Raw genomic sequence first — 25364 nt, 5'->3', positions numbered from 1 at the left:
CTGTGTTATTCCCCATTCTATATCCCTGTACTGTCCCATGTCACCTATAAAATTATAGTAAATATTACACTGGTGGAGTTGCGCTAATTGGACTTGTAATTACAAATAAATACTTAACGTGGCAGAAATTAATTCAAGACACCAAATAAATCTAACATATATTTAATAAACACACAATAAGCATGTCAATAGTGGTATACAAATGACATATAACAATCACCTTAATATTGTAAAAGTCTATACAGACTATCATGCATTACCATGGAACTTCTTAGTTCCTAATAAAAACCTGCATAACTGGCAAGTTTACTAAAGGAAGCAAAAACAGAAAAAATATATATATAAAAATTGTATATTTCATATATAATGTGACCAATCTTGATCTGACAGTTCTCACCCGATCAAAGTCCACATGTGAGAGTCCTAATATCCCCTTGATTCTACCTCCGGGTTTTAAACAAGGGGTAACTCTGAAATGATTTCCAAAGATGTCAACAGTATAATGTTATTTAGGAAACATGGACTTCACGCTAATTTGAAGCGTACGTATAATCCACCTGTATATCCTGAAGATGTGTAGCGGTTATTGGTATCTCCTACCACCTGGCCAATGGACAAGGTTATCCTCTGACGGGGAAATCCTGAGGCTGTAATATGGTCAACACATGACCACCTGATTTTCTCTCACTGTCCTGAATCCAGCCAGCTGGCACCGTCACCGCAATATATATAGCTCTTATGGCTCTCCGTGGAAATAAGTGGGTGTCCGGGGTCAGCAAAACGACTGTGTCACTTGATGAAAATCCTCTAACTAGTTTCGCTTCCACTACATGAAGCTTTATCAAAGAGCATGTGGTTGTCTGTGTCTGTGTGTTGGCAGCTGTGTTCAGCCCCCACAGAGGGTCACTTACCTTACCAGCCTTTATCCAATCCTGGTCTCACTGCTCCACCAGCCATGTTCAGATCGAAGAGCAGTTCAGCCAGCCAGTGACGATGCGCAAGCTGTGCTGTCTAATGAGGAGGCCACACTGGAGTGAGACACATGGTGGGGGGGAAAGGTAACTGCAAGGCAGTGTTACTGGTAGCCCTGAGAGAACGTGCTGTCTGCACTGCCCAGCCTTCTGACATCTTCTGCTTCTCCGCCGCTTCTAACATGCGCGGCCACAGCAGTGAAGGCCCTGACGGGGCTGCTAATGACAGAGATGTCTGGCCCAGCGCGAAGTACCCCGGTTTCCCAGCGGCCCAATCCGCCCCTGTCCGCACAACTTCGTATGTACAGCCAATATGCCTGGGTGCTTACCACAATATGGTGTAGACAAGTCCACATCCAACATGCATAGTTCTTCAATTTAGGGGAGCACTCACCAGACTTTAAGTTACAGTAAAAAAAGGCTTTTTATACTATGGAATAAAAAGCCTTTTTTTTTACTGTAACTTAAAGTCTGGTGAGTGCACCCCTAATTTGAGGGGGGGGGGGGGAGAGAGATATAGTGCCTTGCACAAGTATTCACCCCCCTTTGCATTTTTCATGTGTTGCCTCACAACCTGGAATTAAAATGGACTGTTTGAAGGTGTGCATCATTTCATTCACAGAACATGCCTACAACTGTGAAGTTGTGTTTTTTTATATTGTGAATCAAACAACATTTAGGACAACATAACAGAAAACTTCAGCGTGCATAACTATTGACCCCCCTAAAGTCAGTACTTTGTGGAGCCACCTTTTGCGACAATTACTGCTGCAAGTCACTTTGGATAAGTCTCTATGAGCTTGCCACATCTTGCCCCTTGGATTTTTGCCATTCCTCAAAGCAAAAGTGCTCCAGCTCCTTCATGTTGGGTGGTTTCCGCTTGTGAACAGCAATCTTCAAGTCTGACCACAGATTCTCAATTGGGTTGAGATCTGGGCTTTGACTAGGCCATTCCAACACATTTAAATGTTTCCCCTTAAACCACTCGAGTGTTGCTTTAGCAGTATGCTTCGGGTCATTGTACTGCTGGAAGGTGAACCTCCGTCCCAGTCTCAAATCACAGGCAAACAGGTTTTGCTCAAGAATATCCCTGTATTTAGCACCATCCATCTTTCCCTCGACTCAAATCAGTTTCCCAGTCCCTGCTGCTGAAAAACATCCCCACAGCATGATGCTGCCACCACCATGTTTCACTGTGGGGATGGTGTTCTTGGGGTGATGGGATGTGTTGGATTTGTGCCAGACATAGCGTTTTCCTTGGTGGCCAAAAAGTAAAATTTTAGTCTCATATGACCAGAGCACCTTCCTCCATACATTTGCGGAGTCGCCCACATGCCTTTTGGCAAACTCAAATTGTGTCTTGTCATTTTTATCACTAGGTAATGGCTTTTTTCTGGCCACTCTTCCATAAAGCCCAGCTCTATGGAGTGTACGGCTTATTGTGGTCACATTCACAGATACACCAGTCTCTGCTGTGGAACTCAGCAGCTCCTTCAGGGTTACCTTTGGTCTCTGTGCTACCTCTCTGATTAATGCCCTCCTTGCCCTGTCTGTGAGTTTTGGTGGGCGGCCCTCTCTTGGCAGGTGTGTGGTACCATGTTCTTTCCATTTGATGATGATGGATTTGATGGTGTTCCGGGGCATCATTAAAGATTTGGATATTTATTTATAACCCAACCCAGAATTGTATTTCTCAACAACTTTGTCCCTGACTTCTTTGGAGAGCTCCTTGGTCTTCATGGTGTGATGCCTCTTGCTTAGTGTTGTTGCAGCCTCTGGGGCCTTTCAGAAAAGGTGTGTTTATACTGACAGATCATGTGACACTTAGATTTCACACAGGTGGACTTCATTTCACTAATTATGTCACTTCTGAAGGTAATTGGTTGCATCTGAACTTTTGAGGGGCTTCATAGCAAAGAGGTGATTACATATGCACATGCCAATATTCAGAATTTTATTTATAAAGATTCTTTTTTATATATATAATTCTCATTTCACTTCACCAAATTAGACTATTTTGTGCAGATCCATCACATAAAATTCAGATTAAAAAAATAAATAAATTACAGGTTGTAATGTAACAAAAAAGGTAAAATGCCAAAGGGGTGTGTACTGTATGTGTGTGTGTGTGTGTGTGTGTGTGTTTATATAAAATAAATGTATGAATAGCCCCATGATGGCTTAGGTGTCCCTAATATGCTCCAGTAGGGGCCATGATGCCAGTCAGCAGGCAAATGCATAGAGGTGAACATGAGAAGCACAGTAGCGAAACAAATCCGCAGTCTCAGATGCGATACACACCCGCCAGATTCTGTGTGACAAATACATTTATTTTTTTAAAAATTGCCAAACCATTGAATGTAAATGGCAAAATTCAATCTGCAAATACTGCAATGTGCACTGTTTGTCTTGAAAAAATATTTTTGAAATGCTTTAGTATTTCAAAATATTATTGAACCTTTTAAATAAAAAATGTTTGGAAACAATAATTATAATGATGAACTGCAAATGGAGAACGCGAGATGCACATTTTAAAGTTTGAATCAATGTCAATAGATTATTGTACAGTACTACAAACATATCTGAAATCCAAGACAATAAACAAACAGAGAGAGTGCTGGAGGAAGGTCGTACATTGTAATATTTAATAAATATTTAAAATCCTTCGAAACAGTGAAATTTTAAACACTAATGGTGCATACACACGATCAGATTTTTTCTTCAGATATGGACGATAACGATTTAAAAATCGTTCAGTCGTTCATATCTGATGAAAAATCGTTCATATCTGACATGTCTGAACGATGGACGATCAACGATGCGCGTTCCCGTTTGTCAGATAACGATATCTGACATCTGATGGGTTTGCAGTCAGACTTGGACGATTCCATTCATTTTAATGCAGTTAAAAATCGTTCAATCGTTCAAATCGTTCAAATCGTTCAAAACTTTGATCAAATCGTTCAATCGTTCATCTGACAAATCTGACAAGTCTGACAAATCTGACCGTGTGTACGCTCCATTAGAAATGTTCATATCTCTATTGGCTACACATTGTTCTTCTATCATATAGGTTAGAGCCAGTCATTTTGTGACCTGTCAGGCAACCAGACCAGACCAGATAACATAAGAGCCTGTTAGTGCTGTTGGAAGATGCTGGCACATAGCGCTCATGTACCAATGGACTTTACGTATTGTACATGCCCAAATTTAATCTTACCAGTTTTGATCTGACTTTTCAAGCATACAGTTAGTACTACTGGCCCTGCGGAAATAAAAATAATGGTAATTAGAATTAATATCTATATAGCGCTTTCTTCTAATCGGACTCAAAGCGCTCTACATCAATGGCGTCCCTCCCCACGGTGTCACCCGGTGCGGGGAGGGATGTTGTGTAGCCGCGCAGTGCCAAAAGGGGTTGTGGCCTTGCGGGAAGGGGCGTGGCCTCGTGGCCAAACCTCCGTGATCCCGTTATCGCTGGTAGCGTGGAGGTAGGGGGGGAGCTGGAGGTGCGCGCAGTGTCGGCTGGGTCCCTCACAGTGTCAGGAGCCGAGTGCTGCACTTAATTATGCAGTGCAGCACCCGGCTCCTGTCACAGAGGGGGAGTCTGCACCTTGGTGTCACCCCTCGGCGTGGCCCACACCCCCCTCACCTCCCTTGTGCCACTACTGCTCTACATTATTGCAGAGGAGGAGGCAGCCATCTTAGGAACCCTCAGTTGCTATTCTTAGTAATATTTCCCTTTCAAATAATCACAATTCTTATCTGGTGGCCGATCTGGGAACTGTTTCAAAATGTTCTTTTGGCAGACTGGTGCCCAATGCGTCTCTGAATATTCAAGGTTACATTCTACTAATCATTTCTGAAAAAAAGAACAAAGGGCCTTATATAGAGTAGAACAGAGCGATGCCCGGTTTGTGTGTGTGCAGAGATGAGTTGGCACACTGGTGATCAGTGGTGTACAGTATCTATTATGGGTGCTGGGTATGCGGTGCACCCTACACCCATGTTCTTTAATACATCCCATGTCGGCAGAGACAGAGCTGCACAAATCACCGGAAAATGGTGCGGCGGCCGTTTCCCAGTGATTGCGCCTGCGCAGAATAAAAAAATTGCAGGGTAAAATGGCCACCACGGAATTTTACCAGAGAACTGAGCATGTACCAGAGTCTACTCCGTGCACCGCCGGCTAGAGAGAGGGGGTCCCGTACATATTCTACACATGGCCCCCCTCCTCTCTTACTACGCCCCTGCTGGTGATCCCAAAATCTTTATTTCAAGTTGCATGTATATTAACATATGTGAAACCCTAGATCTAGCGTCTTCCAGAGTAAAGATACAGTAATCATCATCATCAACTCCAAACATGGTACTGAATGGGTTGGGTACTGGATTCCGGCGCTCGGTGGGTAAAAACCTGATACCGGCATCCCGGCAGTTTTAGGATACCAGTATCCTAACTCTTCTCCTCTCCCTACCCCAACCCTCCCCGCCTAGTTCCTAACCCTCCCCCCTTGTGCCTAACCCTCCCCCCTAGTGCCTAAACGCCTAACCCTCCCTCTAACCCACTATATATCTGCGGGATGCCGGCACTGAGATTCTGACAGGTGTCGGGATTCTGGCACTGGTATTCTAAGCACCGGCGTTCCGCCAAGAGCCGCGCGGAGACTGGGTAAAAGGGGGTGTGGTCTAATTGTGGGAGGCATGGTCACGCCCCCTTAGGTTGAAAGAAAAAAGTTTTGCAGCGCCGCGCGCTGGCGAGGGGGTCGCTGCGAACTTGATCGCTCCCCCCACAGGCATAGGAGACTGCTGTGGCTGCTTCTTAACAGCCGCAAACAGTCTCCCAGTGCCGCCCAGCACGCAGCAGCGGGTGCTGGGCTGCTGTGATGTAAAAGGGGGGGAGTGGTGCTGGACTCGGGCCCCCGCCGGGCCCCTCCTGCAAGCCCGGGCAATTAGTACCCACTCCCCCCCCTTCTCGGCGCCCCTGATCCCACTTTCCGGGATTATGACCGCATACCCTACTGGATATGTAGGTGCAGTTTAAGGTATGTGTAACTGAAAATAAGGCACGTCTCAAAGGAGCGTGCTTAGCTTCTGTCGTCCCTACCTTACTATATCGCACTCATGTGTAAACTTCCCTGATCCACTTCTCGCAGCTGGTCATAAGCGCAAGATGCTCGTGAGTCTAAATATGGGTGCAATTGTGCACATAATTTATGCTATATGTCAGTTTTGCACTAAGATGCAACTTTGCTTCACACAAACACATGCGTGCAAACCAGCCCAAAATATTAGGTGTTTCAGATTTACTTTTATTTCTTAGCTTGTGCTGTACATGCCCTTCTGTAACTATGACTAAATACATAGCTTTATTTTGCTGTCTTCTTTCTTCTCTTCTTACCCATGGGATGTATATTTTTATTCTGCTGGAAGCAGCCACAGGACTGCGTACGATTCACTAGCATCCAATAAGGAGCCTGCAGCCGATCTGGGTTACATCTCACAGCAACAAATCTATACAGCTCTTTCTCTTGTACAAATGTACATGGCAAATATGGAATGGATAGCAGGAAGCCAGGGAGATAAAATTATATAAACTTGGTAGCACAGATGGTGTAGTGGTTAGCATTACTGCCTCACAGCACTGAGCTTGTGGGTTCGAATTCCACTATGGCCCTAACTGTGTATACACAGCCCTAACTGTTTGTATATTCTCCCTGTGCTTGCGTGGGTTTCCTCCGTGTGCTCCGGTTTCCTCCCACATTCCAAAAATATACTGGTGGGTTAATTGGAAAATGAACCCTAGTGTGTATGTGTGAGCAAAAATATACTGGTAATATAGATTGCAAGCTGCAGGGACTGGGGCAGGGACTGATGTGAACGGCCAAATAATAAAGCACTGCAGAATATGTGTGCACTATATAAATAACTGGTAATAAACAATACTAAATATACATGGCAGATAAAGTAATCTGAAGGTGGAAACCCCTTTTATGTTCTTTCCCCCTGGCAGATTTCACAAGCCCCTGCCATCTTTACTGTAGCATTATTTTCTAAAGTTGTAGTCCAGGATAATTTTTAGTCGTTATCAGACCCGCCATGGAATGTTGATTGCGGGCCGCATACCAAGTTGTCTCCATCTACAAATGATGACCCCACATAAAGACTGCTTGGCTATAAGGTACATGTCACTGTCACCTCCTTGTAACAGCACAGTGCCAGTGCCGGACGGAAGCTCTAATCTGTCTTCTGAGTTATCCCTGATAGTTGTCATGTTCCACCCTGGAGCGTTGACTGCTAATGACATGACCGCAATGGCTCATTGTCCTACGCGGGCATGGACTGGTACTGGACATTGTCAGTTATTTCACATGTTCCCCTGTAATTCTCTATTTGTGCCTCAGTCAATGGACTATAAGATGGGTATAAGATGGGTACACTCCTATACAATTGGGCCGTTCTTTCGATTCCCAATCCGTTCATGCGATATCTTAAGAGTGTGTGCACCTTTTTTTGGAAGAAATCTGGTTGCATGGAAAGATCAGGGTTTATGTGCAGTTTAATTTTCATCAGATTCCATGGTACAATATCGGACAAAAAGTGAAGTGTGTGCGCACTGCCGACCATTCTGTCCTTTGTGCTTTCTGTCTTTTCTGAAGATATTTTAGACAGATGAGTTTCCTGGATCACAAGTTAGATTGCAAAGGTGTTTACACGTGAACTGGACTTTCGGACGTACAGATGTGTCCACATACATCTATCCTACGCGAGCTATAAGTCGTGCTACACGTAATGCGAGAACTCTGCGTGACTCGGCTGCGCCGAGAGTCTTTCCGTGCGACTTTTTTACCTTCAAATGCGTCGTATTCACTCAGCGATGCGAATAGAACACGAACCAGCTTCTGCTGTTTAAAATGTATCTGCATGTAAAATGCTACGTTACAGTGTCAGCGACTATGACACTGTAACGTAGCAATTCGCATGCAGATGCACCAGCAGTCGCACACAGAACATAGGCATGCTGCATATCATTTTAATCAGCAGAAGCTGCATGTGCATCCTATTCACATCGCTGTGCGAATAAGAGGCATTTGAAGGTAAAAAGTTGCACGGAAAGACGCTCAGCGGCTACCGAGTAACGTCACGGCATCACGCGACTAGAAGGGCTGTTTATTGCGCAAGGAGGCTAGATGTAAGAGGATCCATCTGTAAGTGCAATCGAAAGTAAAATTGCATTGAAAGTGTGATTGTACAAGTGTGTACCTAGCTTTACTCTCATTAAATGTGTCATTTAAATCCCAAGAAACAGTAGAAATTGAGACAGTTAAAAACACAGTTCTTCACATGCCATGTAAGAGTCATCCTGTTCTGATTGGATGTGATTTGATTGCTGATTTGTGATGCTGCAGCTTTACACTTCTCTCACATCCCACATTCTGTTATTGCTGTAGCAGTTTACTGAGTTACAACTCTCCAGGGTTATGGATTATTATAAAGTGCTAGTGTGTGTAATTCAAAGCCTGCAGCAGTAAGGGCAGTGGCTGGCTGCACAGCTTTTAGGGAAGCATTACTAGCAGTGGCGGATTTACCTAGCAGCTCCCCAGTAAAATCTGCCACCTCAGTGAGCCATTTGCAGTTCGTGACTGCACTGGCTTCACTGTGGGACCTATTCATCATCACTAAAATAATTTTTTTAAGGACATTTTCCTTTATTACCGTTACTTTAGTATTCATGAAGAGACTTAACACAGGAGATATCACTGATATCTCCAGGTTAAGTCCCCCTGCGTTAATTTCCACACTCCCCATACATTAGTACATTAGTATGGGGATGTGGAAATTATGGTATTCATCAAATTCCGAAAATTATGTATTTTCGGAATTTGATGGAGTTACTATCCGCCACAGTGAGGTAGCGTATAGCAGGTGACACTTACCTGCTTTCAGCTGGGCAGGTCCCCCAGCGTCTTCCTCCATCACTCTGGTTTCTCCTCTGGCTCTGGTGGCTGTTCTGACACGTGTTCTCCCAGCAGAACACAATAAAGTTTAGAAAGAAAAACAACTTTTTTTTCTAAACTGTACTGTGGTCTGCTGGAAGAACACGTGTCAGAGCAGACACCGGAGGCAGAGGCGCTGCAGCGGGCAGGTAAGTCAGGAATGGGGGGGAGGTATGCAGAGGGGGAGGGGGGGTTGGGGCGGTCACACAAAATTACCGCAGCTGTAGGCAGTGCTGCGTATGCGCTGTTTTTACGAATGTAACAGTGAGTTACTGTAGAGAGGTAAGTTAGTGTAGAGAGGGAAAATGATCTATTTCCCGAAAAGCTGTCATCGCAAAAAATGACAGCTTTTCTAAATAGATAGTTATGGAGAGGAGGAATGATGAATTCCTCCAGTAATTTGGTAGAACTCCATGCGAGTTCTAAGCCTAATTACCTCCATCAAATTTTAAGTTATGATGAATAGGCCCCTGTGACTGGCAGTGACTTCCCATTGGAAGCGCTACCTGCCAATCACACGCAGGATAGACAGTCGCAGGGGAAGGTGCTTTCTCTCCATGGGACTGCCAGTCCAGGCTGAGATTAACAGAGAGCATGCTTCCAATGTGAAGCCATTCCTCTGCCTGTTGGGCAGCCCTATCCGGCTAGGGTCTGCAGCCGATCCAGTCCCTAGAAGCCGCTGTTTTGCACATACACAGCCACATCGGTCCCAGTGCCTGCCAGATACATTGCGCAGTTGCCGGGACCTGGCTGGGACTACAGTGTCTCCTCCTCTCCTCCAACCAGCGCTTTATAGAGAATATTTGCTCATTCACATGTGACTCTGCCTAAGTGCAGTTTACAATATATATTCCCTATCACATGATGTATTCCACACACATATAAACTAGGGATCATTTTGGGCAGAATCCAATTAAATTACCAGTATGGTAGGGACAGTGGCGGTTCTAGGTGCGGGCTAACAGGGCCGTCGCCCGGAGCGCCGACACCTAGAGGGCGCTACTGAGTCCCCCCCCCACTGAAAAAAAAACCAGAAGGGAAAAAAAAAAAATGCGCCGGTCCAATCGCCCCACCAGCCACCGCCGCTGCCGGGAGGCTGCATTTGCCGGGCGCCCGCTGATATTTGTTATCAGCAGGCACCCAGCACCCTCCCTGCAGCGGCAGCCGAAAGCCGGAGCTCACTCCTGAGCTCCGGCTTCCGGCAGAGAGAGAGTACTGTGGGAGGGACGTCATGATGTCATGATGTCTCCCCATAGATCCGAGGAGCCGCCGTCGGACCAGAAGGCAGCGGCAGCAGGAGCAGGATTCGGCTAAAGGTAAGTATTGTGTTTTTTTTTTTTCTTACAGTCGGAAGCACCAGCACTGGGGGGCATTACTACTGGGGGACAACTATAGGGGGCATTACTACTAGTGGGCACAACTACAGGGGGCATTATTTCTGGGGACATTACTACAGTGGGCACTACTATAGGGGGCATTACTAATGGGGGCAGTACTACTGGGGAGCATTACTAATGGGAGCAGTACTACTGGGGAGCATTACTAATGGGGGCAGTACTACTGGGGAGCATTACTAATGGGGGCATTACTAATGGGGGGCATTACTAATGGGGGGCAATACTACTGAGGGAACCACAATAAGGGACATTACTACTGGCATTACTACTGTGGGCACTACTAATGGGGGCATTACTACTGTGGGCACTACTATAGGGGGCATTATTAATTGGGGAATTACTACTGTGGAGCTTTACTACTGGGGGAACTACTATAGGTGGCATTACCACTGGGGGTACTACTAATGGGGGCACTGCATGGGGGGCACCACTACTGGGGCCATTGTGTAAGGGCACCACTGCTGTGGGCATTGTATAAGGGGCACTACTATTGTGGGCATTGTATTAGGGGCACTACTACTGTGGGCCTTGTGTATAAGATACACAAATGTTGGCATTATGTAAAAGGGGCACCACTTTGTGTCATAACATAAGGGACTACTGTGTGGTGTAATTTGAATTGGGGATAATGTATTATAAAGGTAATTACTGTGTGTGGCACAATGTATTATACAGGTTATTACTGCATATAGTATAATGTGTTATACAGGGCATTACTGTGTGTCGCATAATGTGTTATAAAGGGCATTACTGAGTGTGGCATAATGTGTTATAAAGGGCATTACTGCGTGTGGCATCATGTGTTATAAAGGGCATTACTGCGTGTGGCATAGTGTGTTATAAAGGGCATTACTGCGTGTGGCATAGTGTGTTATAAAGGTCATTACTGCGTGTGGCATCGTGTGTAATAAAGGGCATTACTGCATGTGGCATAATGTTTTATAAAGGCCATTACTGCGTGTGACTTAATGTGTTATAAAGGGCATTACTGCATGTGGCATAATGTTATGTTATCTAAAAAAAAGTTCTTTCTTTTTTTTTTTTTTTTTGGGGGGGGGGCGCAACTGGGAACTTTCGCCCTGAGCTCCACAATGTCTAGAACCGGCCCTGGGTAGGGAGAACATACAAATGTTACACAGTTAGCCTTGGTGGGACTTAAACCCAAGACCTCAGTGCTAACCATTTCACTATTTACATGTTCTTAAAAAAAATTCTGGACAGATAAATGGTGAATATAAATCAAAATTGTAGAGGAAAAAGTTAAATTAACATGACTTTTATTGTTTTATAGACCTATGGAAAAGGAGCAAGACGGAAAAACCGATTCAAGGGATCCGATGGGAGCACGTCCTCTGACACTACCTCAAACAGCTTTGTGCGTCAGGTAATGTGACTTTACTATACTGTACAACTCATTGATTATTTCTCAATATTTTGTAATAAACCCATTTATGGTTTAAAACAAAAAATCTGTCCAATCTGGCTGGTTGGAATGAAAATCTGGTAGTGTGTGGGAGCAAATGATAATGGACCATTTGTTCCCTAACACTGGAAAACAGACAAAAATGGTTGTTCAGACTAATTGGTTAAATCAAATGAATTTAACCAATTTGAACAAATGTTTTTATCCGTTTTTCAGTGTTGAAGATTTTACGGTCAATTGTCATTTGCTCCCCATACATTACCAGATTATGATTCCAACCAGCCAGATTTGACAGATGTCTGACAGATAATTGTATAGTGTATGCTCAGCATTAGGCAGAATGAATCTAGGTTGAGTTTACACTATGGCTACTGTGTGTATTTGACAGGTGCAGGTTTAAATAGTCTATCTTAAATATGAACATCTCAGGATTCATTTGTGCTGTAGTATATCTGCCAAGATTCTCCCTAAATTCTTTCCACACCTGTTAGCTTGTGTTGCTTATTGAGCAATCTTATGATGCACCTTTGGTCGTGCAGTGCAACTCACTTAGTTTTGCACCAGTACATTTGGATTGCCCGCCTGCATGCAGGTCCGGCGGTCTACATAATCAGCGAGGGCAATGCTGCCGAAAGCAGCATGGCCTCTACCACCGCGATGTCGCTCCCAACATTGGCAAGTTTGTATGCACTTGCCGATGCCGGGTACCATTTCACGACAGGTCGGCTGGGTACACATCGTTAAATGTGTATCTACTTTTAGACACCCAGCAATTGAAGTTTCCAATACGCTTAATTAGTCCAATAATTACATGTCATTATTGGTTGTTAAAACTAATAGTATCCTCAGATTACCCCAAAATATTATTTGTTTATCTATGCATCCCAAATTTAATTAAAACATTTGTTTAAATGAAAATAATTGCTTTATTATGGTTTTTTTTTTAATTGGACTAGAATGACCACAAAATCTAATTTATTATTTATTTATTTTCACATTTTTTGTTGCATTTTTTATTTTATTTGTTTGTCATAAAAAAAAGTTTGCTTTTTATTAATTTTTTTTTTCATTTTTTAATAAAGCACAATTCAGCCATGCAATGCATTTTTAGAAAACAATATAGTTTTATTTGGGACAGTAATAACCATTATTACTGTTACCCGATATTTGTTTTTATTTTCTAGGGTCCAAGCTGTTTCCCAATTTTTTAAACAATTTCCAGCGGGGTTTTGGCTGAAATAAAATCATGAATGATTTCTTTCTATTGGATACCGCCGGTATCAGGAGCGCATATACCCGCTGTAGTAGAAAAGTGGTCGCAAAACCCCTGTTAATTTTGCAGGGGATATGCCTCTATGTATACAAACTGCTTCCTCTTTTATTGTTGGGGAAAAGTGGAGTATTGTTATCCAATTTAGCCTTGAAACATCTGGTAATCATTAGGAGGTGGGTTATTTCTAGTGCTTACCACACTTGCTACCTTACTGCAGAAATATTCCTGCCAGGAGTTTTGAAATCAGCCCCCTCATTAATATGTGAGAGATGAGGGAGACTTTAGAGAGAATGAATATCTGATGGTACTGTTGGTTCCCAAACAAATTATTTATGGTTGCATAAAATTGTACAGTGCTAATAATATTTATTCCGGTATACATTACATTGTTGGTGGGATTCCAGCCGGTTTGTAGTAATGTTGTATTTACAGTTATTTTCAGTGCAGAACATATTTATCATGACTCAGTCCTTGACTATTATACAATTTAGGTCACTCCTGGGTATTCAATCTGCAGTACGATAAGGTTAACAGGCTTAGGGGGAGATATATCAAACCTTCTAAAGAGTACAACTGGAGAAGTTGCCCATAGCAATCAATCAACTTATAGCTATCCTTTATCTAGTACATGGTAGAAAATGAAAGGTAGATATGATTGGTTGCTATGGGGAACTTCTCCACCAGTCCTCTAAGGTTTCCCCCCCCCTTAAAGATTTTTTATGTATGCTGAATGAACAATCCACATTTGATACAGTTAAGCTTTATTCATGTAGAATTAGAATTACAGTTTTGCCTTTTGCCAGCACAGGCATAGCTATGAGTTATTAATTGACTTTACGTTGTACTGAATTGACACAAATTAATCATTAGAGATATGTGAATGTGCAAATTTAACAATTATTCTGGTATTCTGCCAATGTTTCTAGTGGTGCTGTACATAACTAAACACTAAAACATTTATGCAGTTGATTCTGAGTTTGTGCAAAGCAAAAATAAAAAAGCAAGTACAGTAACTTTGTATCTGGACCATACCATGTTGCAATGCAAGGGGTGCAAATGCAAATCTCTCTGCACATTTTATATTTGCCCCCCCTTCCCCCCCCCCTCTTGCAGTGCAAAATGGTGCAAGCAAGGTGCAAATTCACTATTTTTTGCTTTGCTCCTGACTCCTGGCAATATCTCTTGGCACGCTGTAGCCACAGTTGAAGTTTGGTCTTATTACTGTTATATTTTTGTCTATGGTGAAACGCGCTGCTTCAGCAATTCCCACAGCACAATCCAGATAAAGGTTTGTGATAATTGCTCTTTTGTAACATTCATGCTATTGCATTCTATTTAGTTTTTCCTTCTTTTAGAATGATATTAGCCCACCATCATCTGTTCCTTTCTTCTCCTTGTAGCATTTAATATGGAGAACCAGTTTATATTTTGGCATTCTCTATTGCTGTATTTCCCTTAGCACTTTGTCATAATGATACTAAACTGGGAACAGGGGGAACATCGGCCAGGCAGGAACTCTATTTTGGGAGTATGATATTTAATGGTTTTTCTCAATTAAAAATCCTTCTATTTCCCATGTACTCCGTGGTCATTATACAACAGCTTCAGTACAGAATACATTTGACCTTCGGCTGGAAGTCAAATAACTTCTTGCAGTAATAATACATGTATAAATGGCTATTAAATTATATAATTATCTAGACTGAAATTATTGACTTACTATATCTGTATATGTCAGAATAGGGATATACTTTTTTAAAAAGCTTGTTTTTATTATTAAGGCACCACCAGGGACGTGCAGACTCTGCCTTCCCTGTCGTATTCCTGAGATTTGATATAATAATGATTAGAATAATACAAAGAAGATATTTATAACTCATAAACATCTTCTTTTTTTATTGTTATCATTTTTATAGTTAACACTCATCAGCTTTGTGGAGCTCCCTGGGAGTGCAGGAAGACGAGAGATGAGGCAGCAACAGCTCAGCCTCGCTTCTGTATAGTCAGACACTGCTTGCAGAGCTGGGGAGGGGGCTACACGCCACAGCTAATAGAGGCATGCCTCTGAGTATGGGAGGGGGGTTGTTTTGAGCACTGATTGACACCTTGGATGTGTCATGTGACCAGGAAGTGCACTACTAAGTTTAGAGATTGGAGCTCAGTCAGCAGCAGCAAGAGAAGACACAGTGATGCAGGTACGAGAATCAATGGACACTGAAGCTTAGTGTAGTGAGGGGAGAGTTACAGTGAGCAGGGGGTGAGACAAGCTCCCAGTACTCAGGCCCATCTCCATGTGTGCCTCTCCAGCCATTGACCTCACTGCACGTCACTGGGCACCACAGTACATCGGTAAAGAGCGTACATTCCACATACCAATTGTAAAATGGTAAAAGAATACAAGGAAAGTTGTAAACAAAATTAAAACCATATAGAATCATAGTGAAGTTTGGTATAAACACCAATGATAAACAGCCACAAGAAAGTACAGTTCTCTGAATAAGTCTGCTGTTAGATGAGCAGTTCCGTTCTACTCGGCTATCCGGCTCTCATGCGTTTTTGATAGCCAGGGGTAGATGTACTTAGTCTTGGAGAGAGATAAAGTGGAGAGAGAAAAAGTACAAACCAATCAGCTCTTAACTGTCATTTTTTAAACACAGCCTGTAAACTGACAAGTAGGAGCTAATTGATTGGTACTTTATCTCTCTCCAAGGTTTAGCACATCTCCCCCCCCCCCAATAAGATAATTCCGAACTTCTATGTCAATTTGGCAAAAAGAACAGAGTAGAACCGAACCGAACCGCTCATCTCTAAATAGAACCCCAGTCTTACATCTAACTATGGGCCGTATTCAATTAGCGGAGAAAGCCGTTTTCAGCGGAAAAGTATCGCGAGTAACATAATTTCGCCGTGCGAAAAGTTTCTTCTGTATTCAATTCTGGAAACTTTTCGCCAGCTCGGAAACTCAATGCAGTGGAACCGGCGAAAAAGTTTCGCCTATGAATAGGTGTCGAAGAAAGTGCAGAATTGCGGTTTTGGGGTGCAAACTTCGGAAAACCCCCCTGCACCCTTGGGACAGTCCCCCAAAGTTAAACTGCGTAAAAAAAAAGTTTTAAAAATACTTTAGATCACCCCAAAAAAGTACTTTCATTTTGGGGGGCGAAAAAGGATAAGGTTCGGGGACAAACTTAAAAACTAGCTAAATAGACTCCAGGGGGGTCCCCAAGTATGCCCCAGGTGTTCTTAAGTTTGCAGGTGTTTGCGGCAGGTGGATTTTTTTACGTTTTTTAAAAGTTCACTTTACCAACTTTAAAACATTAATTTTCATGTACCCCAAATTTGCTGAGTCTACTTATTTTTACCAAAAACAATGCAAAAAGCTATTCTTCACCACTTATGCAGAGACTCTACATAGCAGCTATTGAGATCAATGATATGGCAGAGAGCAGGGTAGTGCATAATTATAAAAAATCGATAATCGAATATATCAATAATTATAGCAGGGTCATCGGATATCAGACAATATTCATACCCTAGCATGTGTTTAAGAGAATCTCTAAGTCTCTGCTAAAAAATCACGGGGAAGAGATGTGATATAGCTTTCCCACGTATCAAAGAATTTCAAGGTTAGCCTTTCTCTGTCCAGGGAGGTTTCCAAACAATCCATATGAAAAAATATGAAATAGTTTGTCTTGTAACAGGGATAAGGAGGGTGGGATAGAGGTTATCCATGTCGGTAAAATGGCTTTGGGGTCTATTTACTAAGCAGTGTTAGGAGACAGAGTGGAAAGTGATAAGAAAGTGATAAGGTGCCAGCCAATCAGCTCCCAACTGTCATTTTTCAAACACAGCCCCTGTGAGATGATAGTTGGGAGCTGATTGACTGTTATCACTTTTCACTCTGTCTCCTAACACTGCTTAGTAAATAGACCCCTTTATTTGCTGCTGCACTAATGGCAAGAAGTAATTTCCTACAACCTCTAGAGGCTCTCTGGTCCCTTGGGATCATCCCAAAAATGGCCCATTTGGCAGAGAAAGGCATATAGGAACCAAATGGTCTAATGAAAATCGTCTGAGCAAGAGCCAAAATTATTGAAGGAGGAAGCAGGCCCAAAAGCAATGTAGCAGAACTGCCTGTGGGTATGGCAATGTAAGCATTCATGGGATGTGGACATTCCCACTAGGAATTGGGTGAGATATAGAACCGTAAACTAGTGTAATGCAGGGAGATAGACCGTTGTACAGGTGGAGGAAATCTTAACGTCACGTCAAAAAGATTCAGCCAATCCAGGCCTGAAAACCCTCTGATAGAGGCACTTACATTATGTTGTAAAAGAAACAACAGTAAATTGGCAGCCAATACACTGTGTTATTTTTTTCTTGTTTCTTTATGAAAGTGGCCACAATTTCCTTTTATTTTTGGCAGCAGCACCACAAACTAATTTATTTTATTATTGTTCCTAGCGACACTAGTGACTATTTTTATCACATAATGTTGTGCCTGAATGTAAGAGGGAAGCGGCGAAGCACAGGAAATTTGGCTCCTGCTTGCGCCTATGTCAGTGGTCCTTTAGTAGAAATATCAACCAGACAACTTGCGTTTTTTATACCCTCTGTCCACCAAATCGTAAAGAGGAAATGCAGCTGTGCCGTGTTGGATATCAGGGTTGTCCAGGAAAGACAAAAACAAAGATCTATGCACATTAAAATGATAATAATGGCTTAAACTGTGGCATGATTTTCCATGTCGACCATAATAAAGGGTTGTCTCTCACTGCTTGAGAAATTTCTGCATAATGCTGATGGAGGAAACTAATTAAATTACCCAGGGATGAGATAGTATAGATATCACTACTGTGTATCCAGTCGCGGAGGTAACATAGTAAGGTAGTATGATTATAATGTAGTACTTGCAGAACATTAATGCCCCCATTAGCTTTAGTTTGCTGTATTTTCAAGAGTTCTTTCCTAAATAATATCCGCTTGAATAGACAACAGGGTTAAGGACTGCAGCAGGTACAATAACACTGATAGGGTAACCATATTAATTTCGACTAGCCCTGCCCAAATAGGCTAAACGGAGATGGCTCCGCACTTCCAACTCCACAGAAATAGATCAAAATAGCTTTGATTATGATAGGGGGCTGATGGATGTTTCGGGAGTTGAATACCAAAATAGGCAATGTAACGCTTTGCCCATGAGAGGGGCATATGTCTGCTCCAAACTAGAGTTAAACACAAACCTATCGAATTTGACATATTAACCACAAACCCGGAGACACTGCCAAAGAGCAGGGACAAAGAGTCCTTTGGATTTGCTGTATGTAATCGTACGTCATCGGGAAATGCTGAGAGCCGGACTTTGGAATGGCCAGTGGGTATACCGTGAAAAAGAGGAGATGCCTGAGATAATTAAGGTAGTGGATAAATTATATGAGGGGCGAAGCGGGAAGCCTTGCCGGGTTTCCCATTGCATTACCAAAGAGATCTCCATTAACTACCTGGGATGTAGAGGGGAAAGAATAAAAATAAGTATAAGGCGTATAAATGATGGCTCAAAATCACCAAAGGGGTGACTGACTGAAGGGGAAGGCTGGAGACAAGGGCTAACTGACTCAAGGTAAAGGCCGAGGACAAGGGGTAACTGACTCAAGGTGAAGGCCGAGGACAAGGGGTAACTGACTCAAGGTAAAGGCCGAGGACAAGGGGTAACTGACTCAAGGTAAAGGCCGAGGACAAGGGGTAACTGACTGAGGGAGAAGGCCATAGACAAGTGTTGTCAGGCTGATAGGGAAGGCTGGAGACAAAGGGTGAGAGACTGAAGGGGAAGGCCAGATAAAAGTGGTGACAGACTGATAGGGAAGGCTGCAGACAAAGGTCACAGATGATAGGAAAGGCCAGAGATAAGTGGAGACAGATGGAGGGAGGCCAGAGAAAAGTAGGAACAGACTGACGGAGAAATCTCGAGTCAAGGGGTGCCAGACGGGGAATACTGGAGACAAAGGTGACAGACTGAATGGAAGACTGGAGGCAATGGGTAACCAGCTGTAGGGAAAGCAGAAGACAATGGGGAAAATATTTTGTAGCGGCATTCCAGAAAATAAACATATGTTCAACACGTCACATCCAGTCTAGGCAATTAGATAGTTAATTGGCAATAACAGGAAAAACGCTTCTGTAGGGTCTAATGTCTCTTATTTCCTGAAATTTACTCTAAACAGAGAAGACTAATGCTTAGTGCGCAGTGCATAATATATTGGGCCATTACTGACAGTAATATTCCATTAACAACCATTGATTGCATTTAATGGGCATCTGGCTGTGATACCTATAATTACTGTAAAATTATAATGTGTCTACTTATTAGTATTAGTCATACAAGTGCCAATTTGTGTATTGGAGCAATGGTCAGCCTATCTATTCTGGCAAATGTGCTGTCACTGCCTCCTAGTGAGACGATAGGCTCATTCTACTGAATGTTGGATGAGTCCACAAAATGGACATTGTTTATCAGACGGGTATACTTTAATGGTCTATTCGTTACTTAATTATGCCTCGCACAGGGGAATGTATATGCAGGACATAGTTGCATACTATACTATACAGGGCACTGCATGAGGAAACATTGTAATGGTCACTATTGAGTAGATAGGGAACTATTAATATGAGAGCAAAGGCCACTCCTATAATCAATAATCCTTTTTATATTAAAAATTGTTGCTCTTCAGGACAAGGTGGCTGACTGGCGTGCCTGTGTACGCTTGTGGTCCCAAGCACTAAGTGTCTGGTAGGTGTGCGTATATGAACATCGGCTACCTGTGCAAATAGATAGTGAGCTGTCAATGACAGATTGGTTTATCCACTGTCCATCTAAGGAGTGGTTTCATAGTATCGACAGAGGTGTGAGAAAGGGATAGATGCAGTCACAGGGCAGTCTGATAGAGATGTGAGAAAGGGATAGATACAGTCAGGGGGAAGTCTGATAGAGGTGTGAGAAAGGGATAGATACAGTCAGGGAGCAGTCTGATAGAGGTGTGAGAAAGGGATAGATACAGTCAGGGGCAGTCTGATAGAGGTGTGAGAAAGGGAAAGATACAGTCAGGGGCAGTCTGATAGAGGTGTGAGAAAGGGATAGATACAGTCAGGGGGCAGTCTGATAGCGATGTGAGAAAGGGATAGATACAGTCATAGGGCAGTCTGATAGAGGTGTGAGAAAGGGATAGATACAGTTAGGGGGGCAGTCTGATAGAGGTGTGAGAAAGGGATAGATACAGTTAGGGGAAGTCTGATAGAGGTGTGAGAAAGGTATAGATACAGTCAGGGGGCAGTCTGATAGAGGTGTTAGAAAGGGTGAGATACAGTCACAGGGCAGTCTGATAGAGGTGTGAGAAAGGGATAGATACAGTCAGGGGGATGTCTGATAGAGGTGTGAGAAAGGGATAGATACAGTTAGGGGGAAGTCTGATAGAGGTGTGAGAAAGGTATAGATACAGTCAGGGGGTAGTCTTAGAGGTGTGAGAAAGGGTGAGATACAGTCACAGGGCTGTCTGATAGAGGTGTGAGAAAGGGATAGATACAGTCAGGGGGAAGTCTGATAGAGGTGTGAGAAAAGGTGAGATACAGTCACAGGGCAGTCTGATAGAGGTGTGAGAAAGGGTGAGATACAGTCAGGGGGAAGTCTGATAGAGGTGTGAGAAAGGTACAGATACAGTCACAGGGCAGTCTGATAGAGGTGTGAGAAAGGTATAGATACAGTCAGGGGGCAGTCTGATAGAGGTGTGACAAAGGTACAGATACAGTCAAGGGGAAGTCTGATAGAGGTGTGAGAAAGGGATAGATACAGTCAGGGGGCAGTCTGATAGAGGTGTGAGAAAGGTACAGATACAGTCAGGGGGCAGTCTGATAGAGGTGTGAGAAAGGGATAGATACAGTCAGGGGGAAGTCTGATAGAGGTGTGAGAAAGGTACAGATACAGTCACAGGGCAGTCTGATAGAGGTGTGAGAAAGGGATAGATACAGTCAGGGGGAAGTCTGATAGAGGTGTGAGAAAGGGATAGATACATTCAGGGGGGGCAGTCTGATAGAGGTGTTAGAAAGGGATAGGTACAGTCAGGGAGCAGTCTGATAGAGGTGTGAGAAAGGGATAGATACAGTCAGGGGGAAGTCTGATAGAGGTGTCAGAAAGGGTGAGATACAGTCAGGGGGCAGTCTGATAGAGGTGTGAGAAAGGGATAGATACAGTCAGGGGGGAAGTCTGATAGAGTTGTGAGAACGGGATAGATACAGTCAGGGGGGGCAGTCAGATAGAGGTGTGAGAAAGAGATAGATACAGTCAGGGGGGAAGTCTGATAGAGGTGTGAGAAAGGGATAGGTACAGTCAGGAGGGAGCAGCCTGATAGAGGTGTGAGAAAGGGATAGATACAGTCAGGGGGATGTCTGATAGAGGTGTGAGAAAGGGATAGATACAGTCAGGGGGAAGTCTGATAGAGGTGTGAGAAAGGGTGAGATACAGTCAGGGGGCAGTCTGATAGAGGTGTGAGAAAGGGATAGATACAGTCAGGGGGGAAGTCTGATAGAGATGTGAGAACGGGATAGAGACAGTCAGGGGGGGCAGTCTGATAGAGGTGTGAGAAAGAGATAGATACAGTCAGGGGGGAAGTCTGATAGAGGTGTGAGAAAGGGATAGGTACAGTCAGGAGGGAGCAGCCTGATAGAGGTGTGAGAAAGGGATAGATACATTCAGGGGGAAGTCTGATAGAGGTGTGAGAAAGGGATAGATACAGTCACAGGGCAGTCTGATAGAGGTGTGAGAAAGGGATAGATACAGTCACAGGGCAGTCTGATAGAGATGTGAGAAAGGGATAGATACAGTCAGGGGGAAGTCTGATAGAGGTGTGAGAAAGGGATAGATACAGTCAGGGGGCAGTCTGATAGAGGTGTGAGAAAGGGATAGATACAGTCAGGGGGCAGTCTGATAGAGGTGTGAGAAAGGGATAGATACAGTCAGGGGCAGTCTGATAGAGTTGTGAGAAAGGGATAGATACAGTCAGGGGGCAGTCTGATAGAGGTGTGAGAAAGGGATAGATACAATCAGGGGGCAATCTGATAGAGATGTGAGAAAGGGATAGATACAGTCAGGAGGGAAGTCTGATAGAGGTGTGAGAAAGGGATAGATACAGTCAGGGGCAGTCTGATAGAGGTGTGAGAAAGGGATAGATACAGTCAGGGGGGGCAGTCTGATAGAGGTGTGAGAAAGGGATAGATACAGTCAGGGGGCAGTCTGATAGAGGTGTGAGAAAGGGTGAGATACAGTCACAGGGCAGTCTGATAGAGGTGTGAGAAAGGGATAGATACAGTCAGGGGGAAGTCTGATAGAGGTGTGAGAAAGGGATAGATACAGTCAAGGGGGGCAGTCTGATAGAGATGTGAGAAAGGTATAGGTACAGTCAGGGAGCAGTCTGATAGAGGTGTGAGAAAGGGATAGATACAGTCAAGGATGGCAGTCTGATAGAGATGTGAGAAAGGTATAGGTACAGTCAGGGAGCAGTCTGATAGAGGTGTGAGAAAGGGATAGATACAGTCAGGGGGAAGTCTGATAGACGTGTGAGAAAGGGTGAGATACAGTCACAGGGCAGTCTGATAGAGGTGTGAGAAAGGGATAGATACAGTCAGGGGGGAAGTCTGATAGAGGTGTGAGAACGGGATAGAGACAGTCAAGGGGGGCAGTCTGATAGAGATGTGACAAAGGTATAGGTACAGTCAGGGAGCAGTCTGATAGAGGTGTGAGAAAGGGATAGATACAGTCAGGGGGAAGTCTGATAGAGGTGTGAGAAAGGGATAGATACAGTCAAGGGGGCAGTCTGATAGAGATGTGAGAAAGGTATAGGTACAGTCAGGGAGCAGTCTGATAGAGGTGTGAGAAAGGGATAGATACAGTCAGGGGGAAGTCTGATAGAGGTGTGAGAAAGGGTGAGATACAGTCACAGGGCAGTCTGATAGAGGTGTGAGAAAGGGATAGATACAGTCAGGGGGGAAGTCTGATAGAGGTGTGAGAACGGGATAGAGACAGTCAGGGGGGGGCAGTCTGATAGAGGTGTGAGAAAGGGATAGATACAGTTAGGGGGAAGTCTGATAGAGGTGTGAGAAAGGGATAGATACAGTCAGGAGGGAGCAGCCTGATAGAGGTGTGAGAAAGGGATAGATACAGTCAGGGGGAAGTCTGATAGAGGTGTGAGAAAGGGATAGATACAGTCACAGGGCAGTCTAATAGAGGTGTGAGAAAGGGATAGATGCAGTCACAGGGCAGTCTGATAGAGATGTGAGAAAGGGATAGATACAGTCAGGGGGAAGTCTGATAGAGGTGTGAGAAAGGGATAGATATAGTCAGGGAGCAGTCTGATAGAGGTATGAGAAAGGGATAGATACAGTCAGGGGCAGTCTGATAGAGGTGTGAGAAAGGGAAAGATACAGTCAGGGGCAGTCTGATAGAGGTGTGAGAGATACAGTCAGGGGGCAGTCTGATAGAGGTGTGAGAAAGGGATAGATACAATCAGGGGGCAGTCTGATAGAGATGTGAGAAAGGGATAGATACAGTCATAGGGCAGTCTGATAGAGGTGTGAGAAAGGGATAGATACAGTTAGGGGGGCAGTCTGATAGAGGTGTGAGAAAGGGATAGATACAGTTAGGGGAAGTCTGATAGAGGTGTGAGAAAGGTATAGATACAGTCAGGGGGCAGTCTGATAGAGGTGTGAGAAAGGGTGAGATACAGTCACAGGGCAGTCTGATAGAGGTGTGAGAAAGGGATAGATACAGTCAGGGGGAAGTCTGATAGAGGTGTGAGAAAGGGATAGATACAGTTAGGGGGAAGTTTGATAGAGGTGTGAGAAAGGTATAGATACAGTCAGGGGGTAGTCTTAGAGGTGTGAGAAAGGGTGAGATACAGTCACAGGGCTGTCTGATAGAGGTGTGAGAAAGGGATAGATACAGTCAGGGGGAAGTCTGATAGAGGTGTGAGAAAGGGATAGATACAGTCAGGGGGAAGTCTGATAGAGGTGTGAGAAAAGGTGAGATACAGTCACAGGGCAGTCTGATAGAGGTGTGAGAAAGGGTGAGATACAGTCAGGAGGAAGTCTGATAGAGGTGTGAGAAAGGTACAGATACAGTCACAGGGCAGTCTGATAGAGGTGTGAGAAAGGTATAGATACAGTCAGGGGGCAGTCTGATAGAGGTGTGACAAAGGTACAGATATAGTCAAGGGGAAGTCTGATAGAGGTGTGAGAAAGGGATAGATACAGTCAGGGGGCAGTCTGATAGAGGTGTGAGAAAGGTACAGATACAGTCAGGGGGCAGTCTGATAGAGGTGTGAGAAAGGGATAGATACAGTCAGGGGGAAGTCTGGTAGAGGTGTGAGAAAGGTACAGATACAGTCACAGGGCAGTCTGATAGAGGTGTGAGAAAGGGATAGATACAGTCAGGAGGAAGTCTGATAGAGGTGTGAGAAAGGGATAGATACATTCAGGGGGGGCAGTCTGATAGAGGTGTTAGAAAGGGATAGGTACAGTCAGGGAGCAGTCTGATAGAGGTGTGAGAAAGGGATAGATACAGTCAGGGGGAAGTCTGATAGAGGTGTGAGAAAGGGTGAGATACAGTCAGGGGGCAGTCTGATAGAGGTGTGAGAAAGGGATAGATACAGTCAGGGGGGAAGTCTGATAGAGTTGTGAGAACGGGATAGATACAGTCAGGGGGGGCAGTCTGATAGAGGTGTGAGAAAGAGATAGATACAGTCAGGGGGGAAGTCTGATAGAGGTGTGAGAAAGGGATAGGTACAGTCAGGAGGGAGCAGCCTGATAGAGGTGTGAGAAAGGGATAGATACAGTCAGGGGGATGTCTGATAGAGGTGTGAGAAAGGGATAGATACAGTCAGGGGGAAGTCTGATAGAGGTGTGAGAAAGGGTGAGATACAGTCAGGGGGCAGTCTGATAGAGGTGTGAGAAAGGGATAGATACAGTCAGGGGGGAAGTCTGATAGAGGTGTGAGAACGGGATAGAGACAGTCAGGGGGGGCAGTCTGATAGAGGTGTGAGAAAGAGATAGATACAGTCAGGGGAGAAGTCTGATAGAGGTGTAAGAAAGGGATAGGTACAGTCAGGAGGGAGCAGCCTGATAGAGGTGTGAGAAAGGGATAGATACAGTCAGGGGGAAGTCTGATAGAGGTGTGAGAAAGGGATAGATACAGTCACAGGGCAGTCTGATAGAGATGTGAGAAAGGGATAGATACAGTCAGGAGGGAGCAGCCTGATAGAGGTG

At 44.0% G+C, this 25364-nt stretch overlaps 1 protein-coding gene across 2 annotated transcripts in view; it reads left to right on the top strand.

Moving 5' to 3' along the window:
* CACNB2 (calcium voltage-gated channel auxiliary subunit beta 2) overlaps positions 1-25364 on the top strand; it is a 355422-nt gene that overhangs the window by 25481 nt on the left and 304577 nt on the right. For both annotated transcript variants that reach the window (XM_088478598.1, XM_088478596.1), the window contains exon 2: positions 11657-11749. In XM_088478598.1, the coding sequence (XP_088334724.1) occupies positions 11657-11749 (93 nt within the window). The remainder of the gene's footprint in view (positions 1-11656; positions 11750-25364) is intronic.

The sequence above is a fragment of the Taudactylus pleione genome, unplaced genomic scaffold (genome assembly GCF_031769625.1).
Source record: "Taudactylus pleione unplaced genomic scaffold, aTauple2 ptg000216l, whole genome shotgun sequence".
In the NCBI taxonomy this organism is placed as follows: domain Eukaryota; kingdom Metazoa; phylum Chordata; class Amphibia; order Anura; family Myobatrachidae; genus Taudactylus; species Taudactylus pleione.
This window is presented reverse-complemented; position numbering and strand designations above follow the sequence as displayed.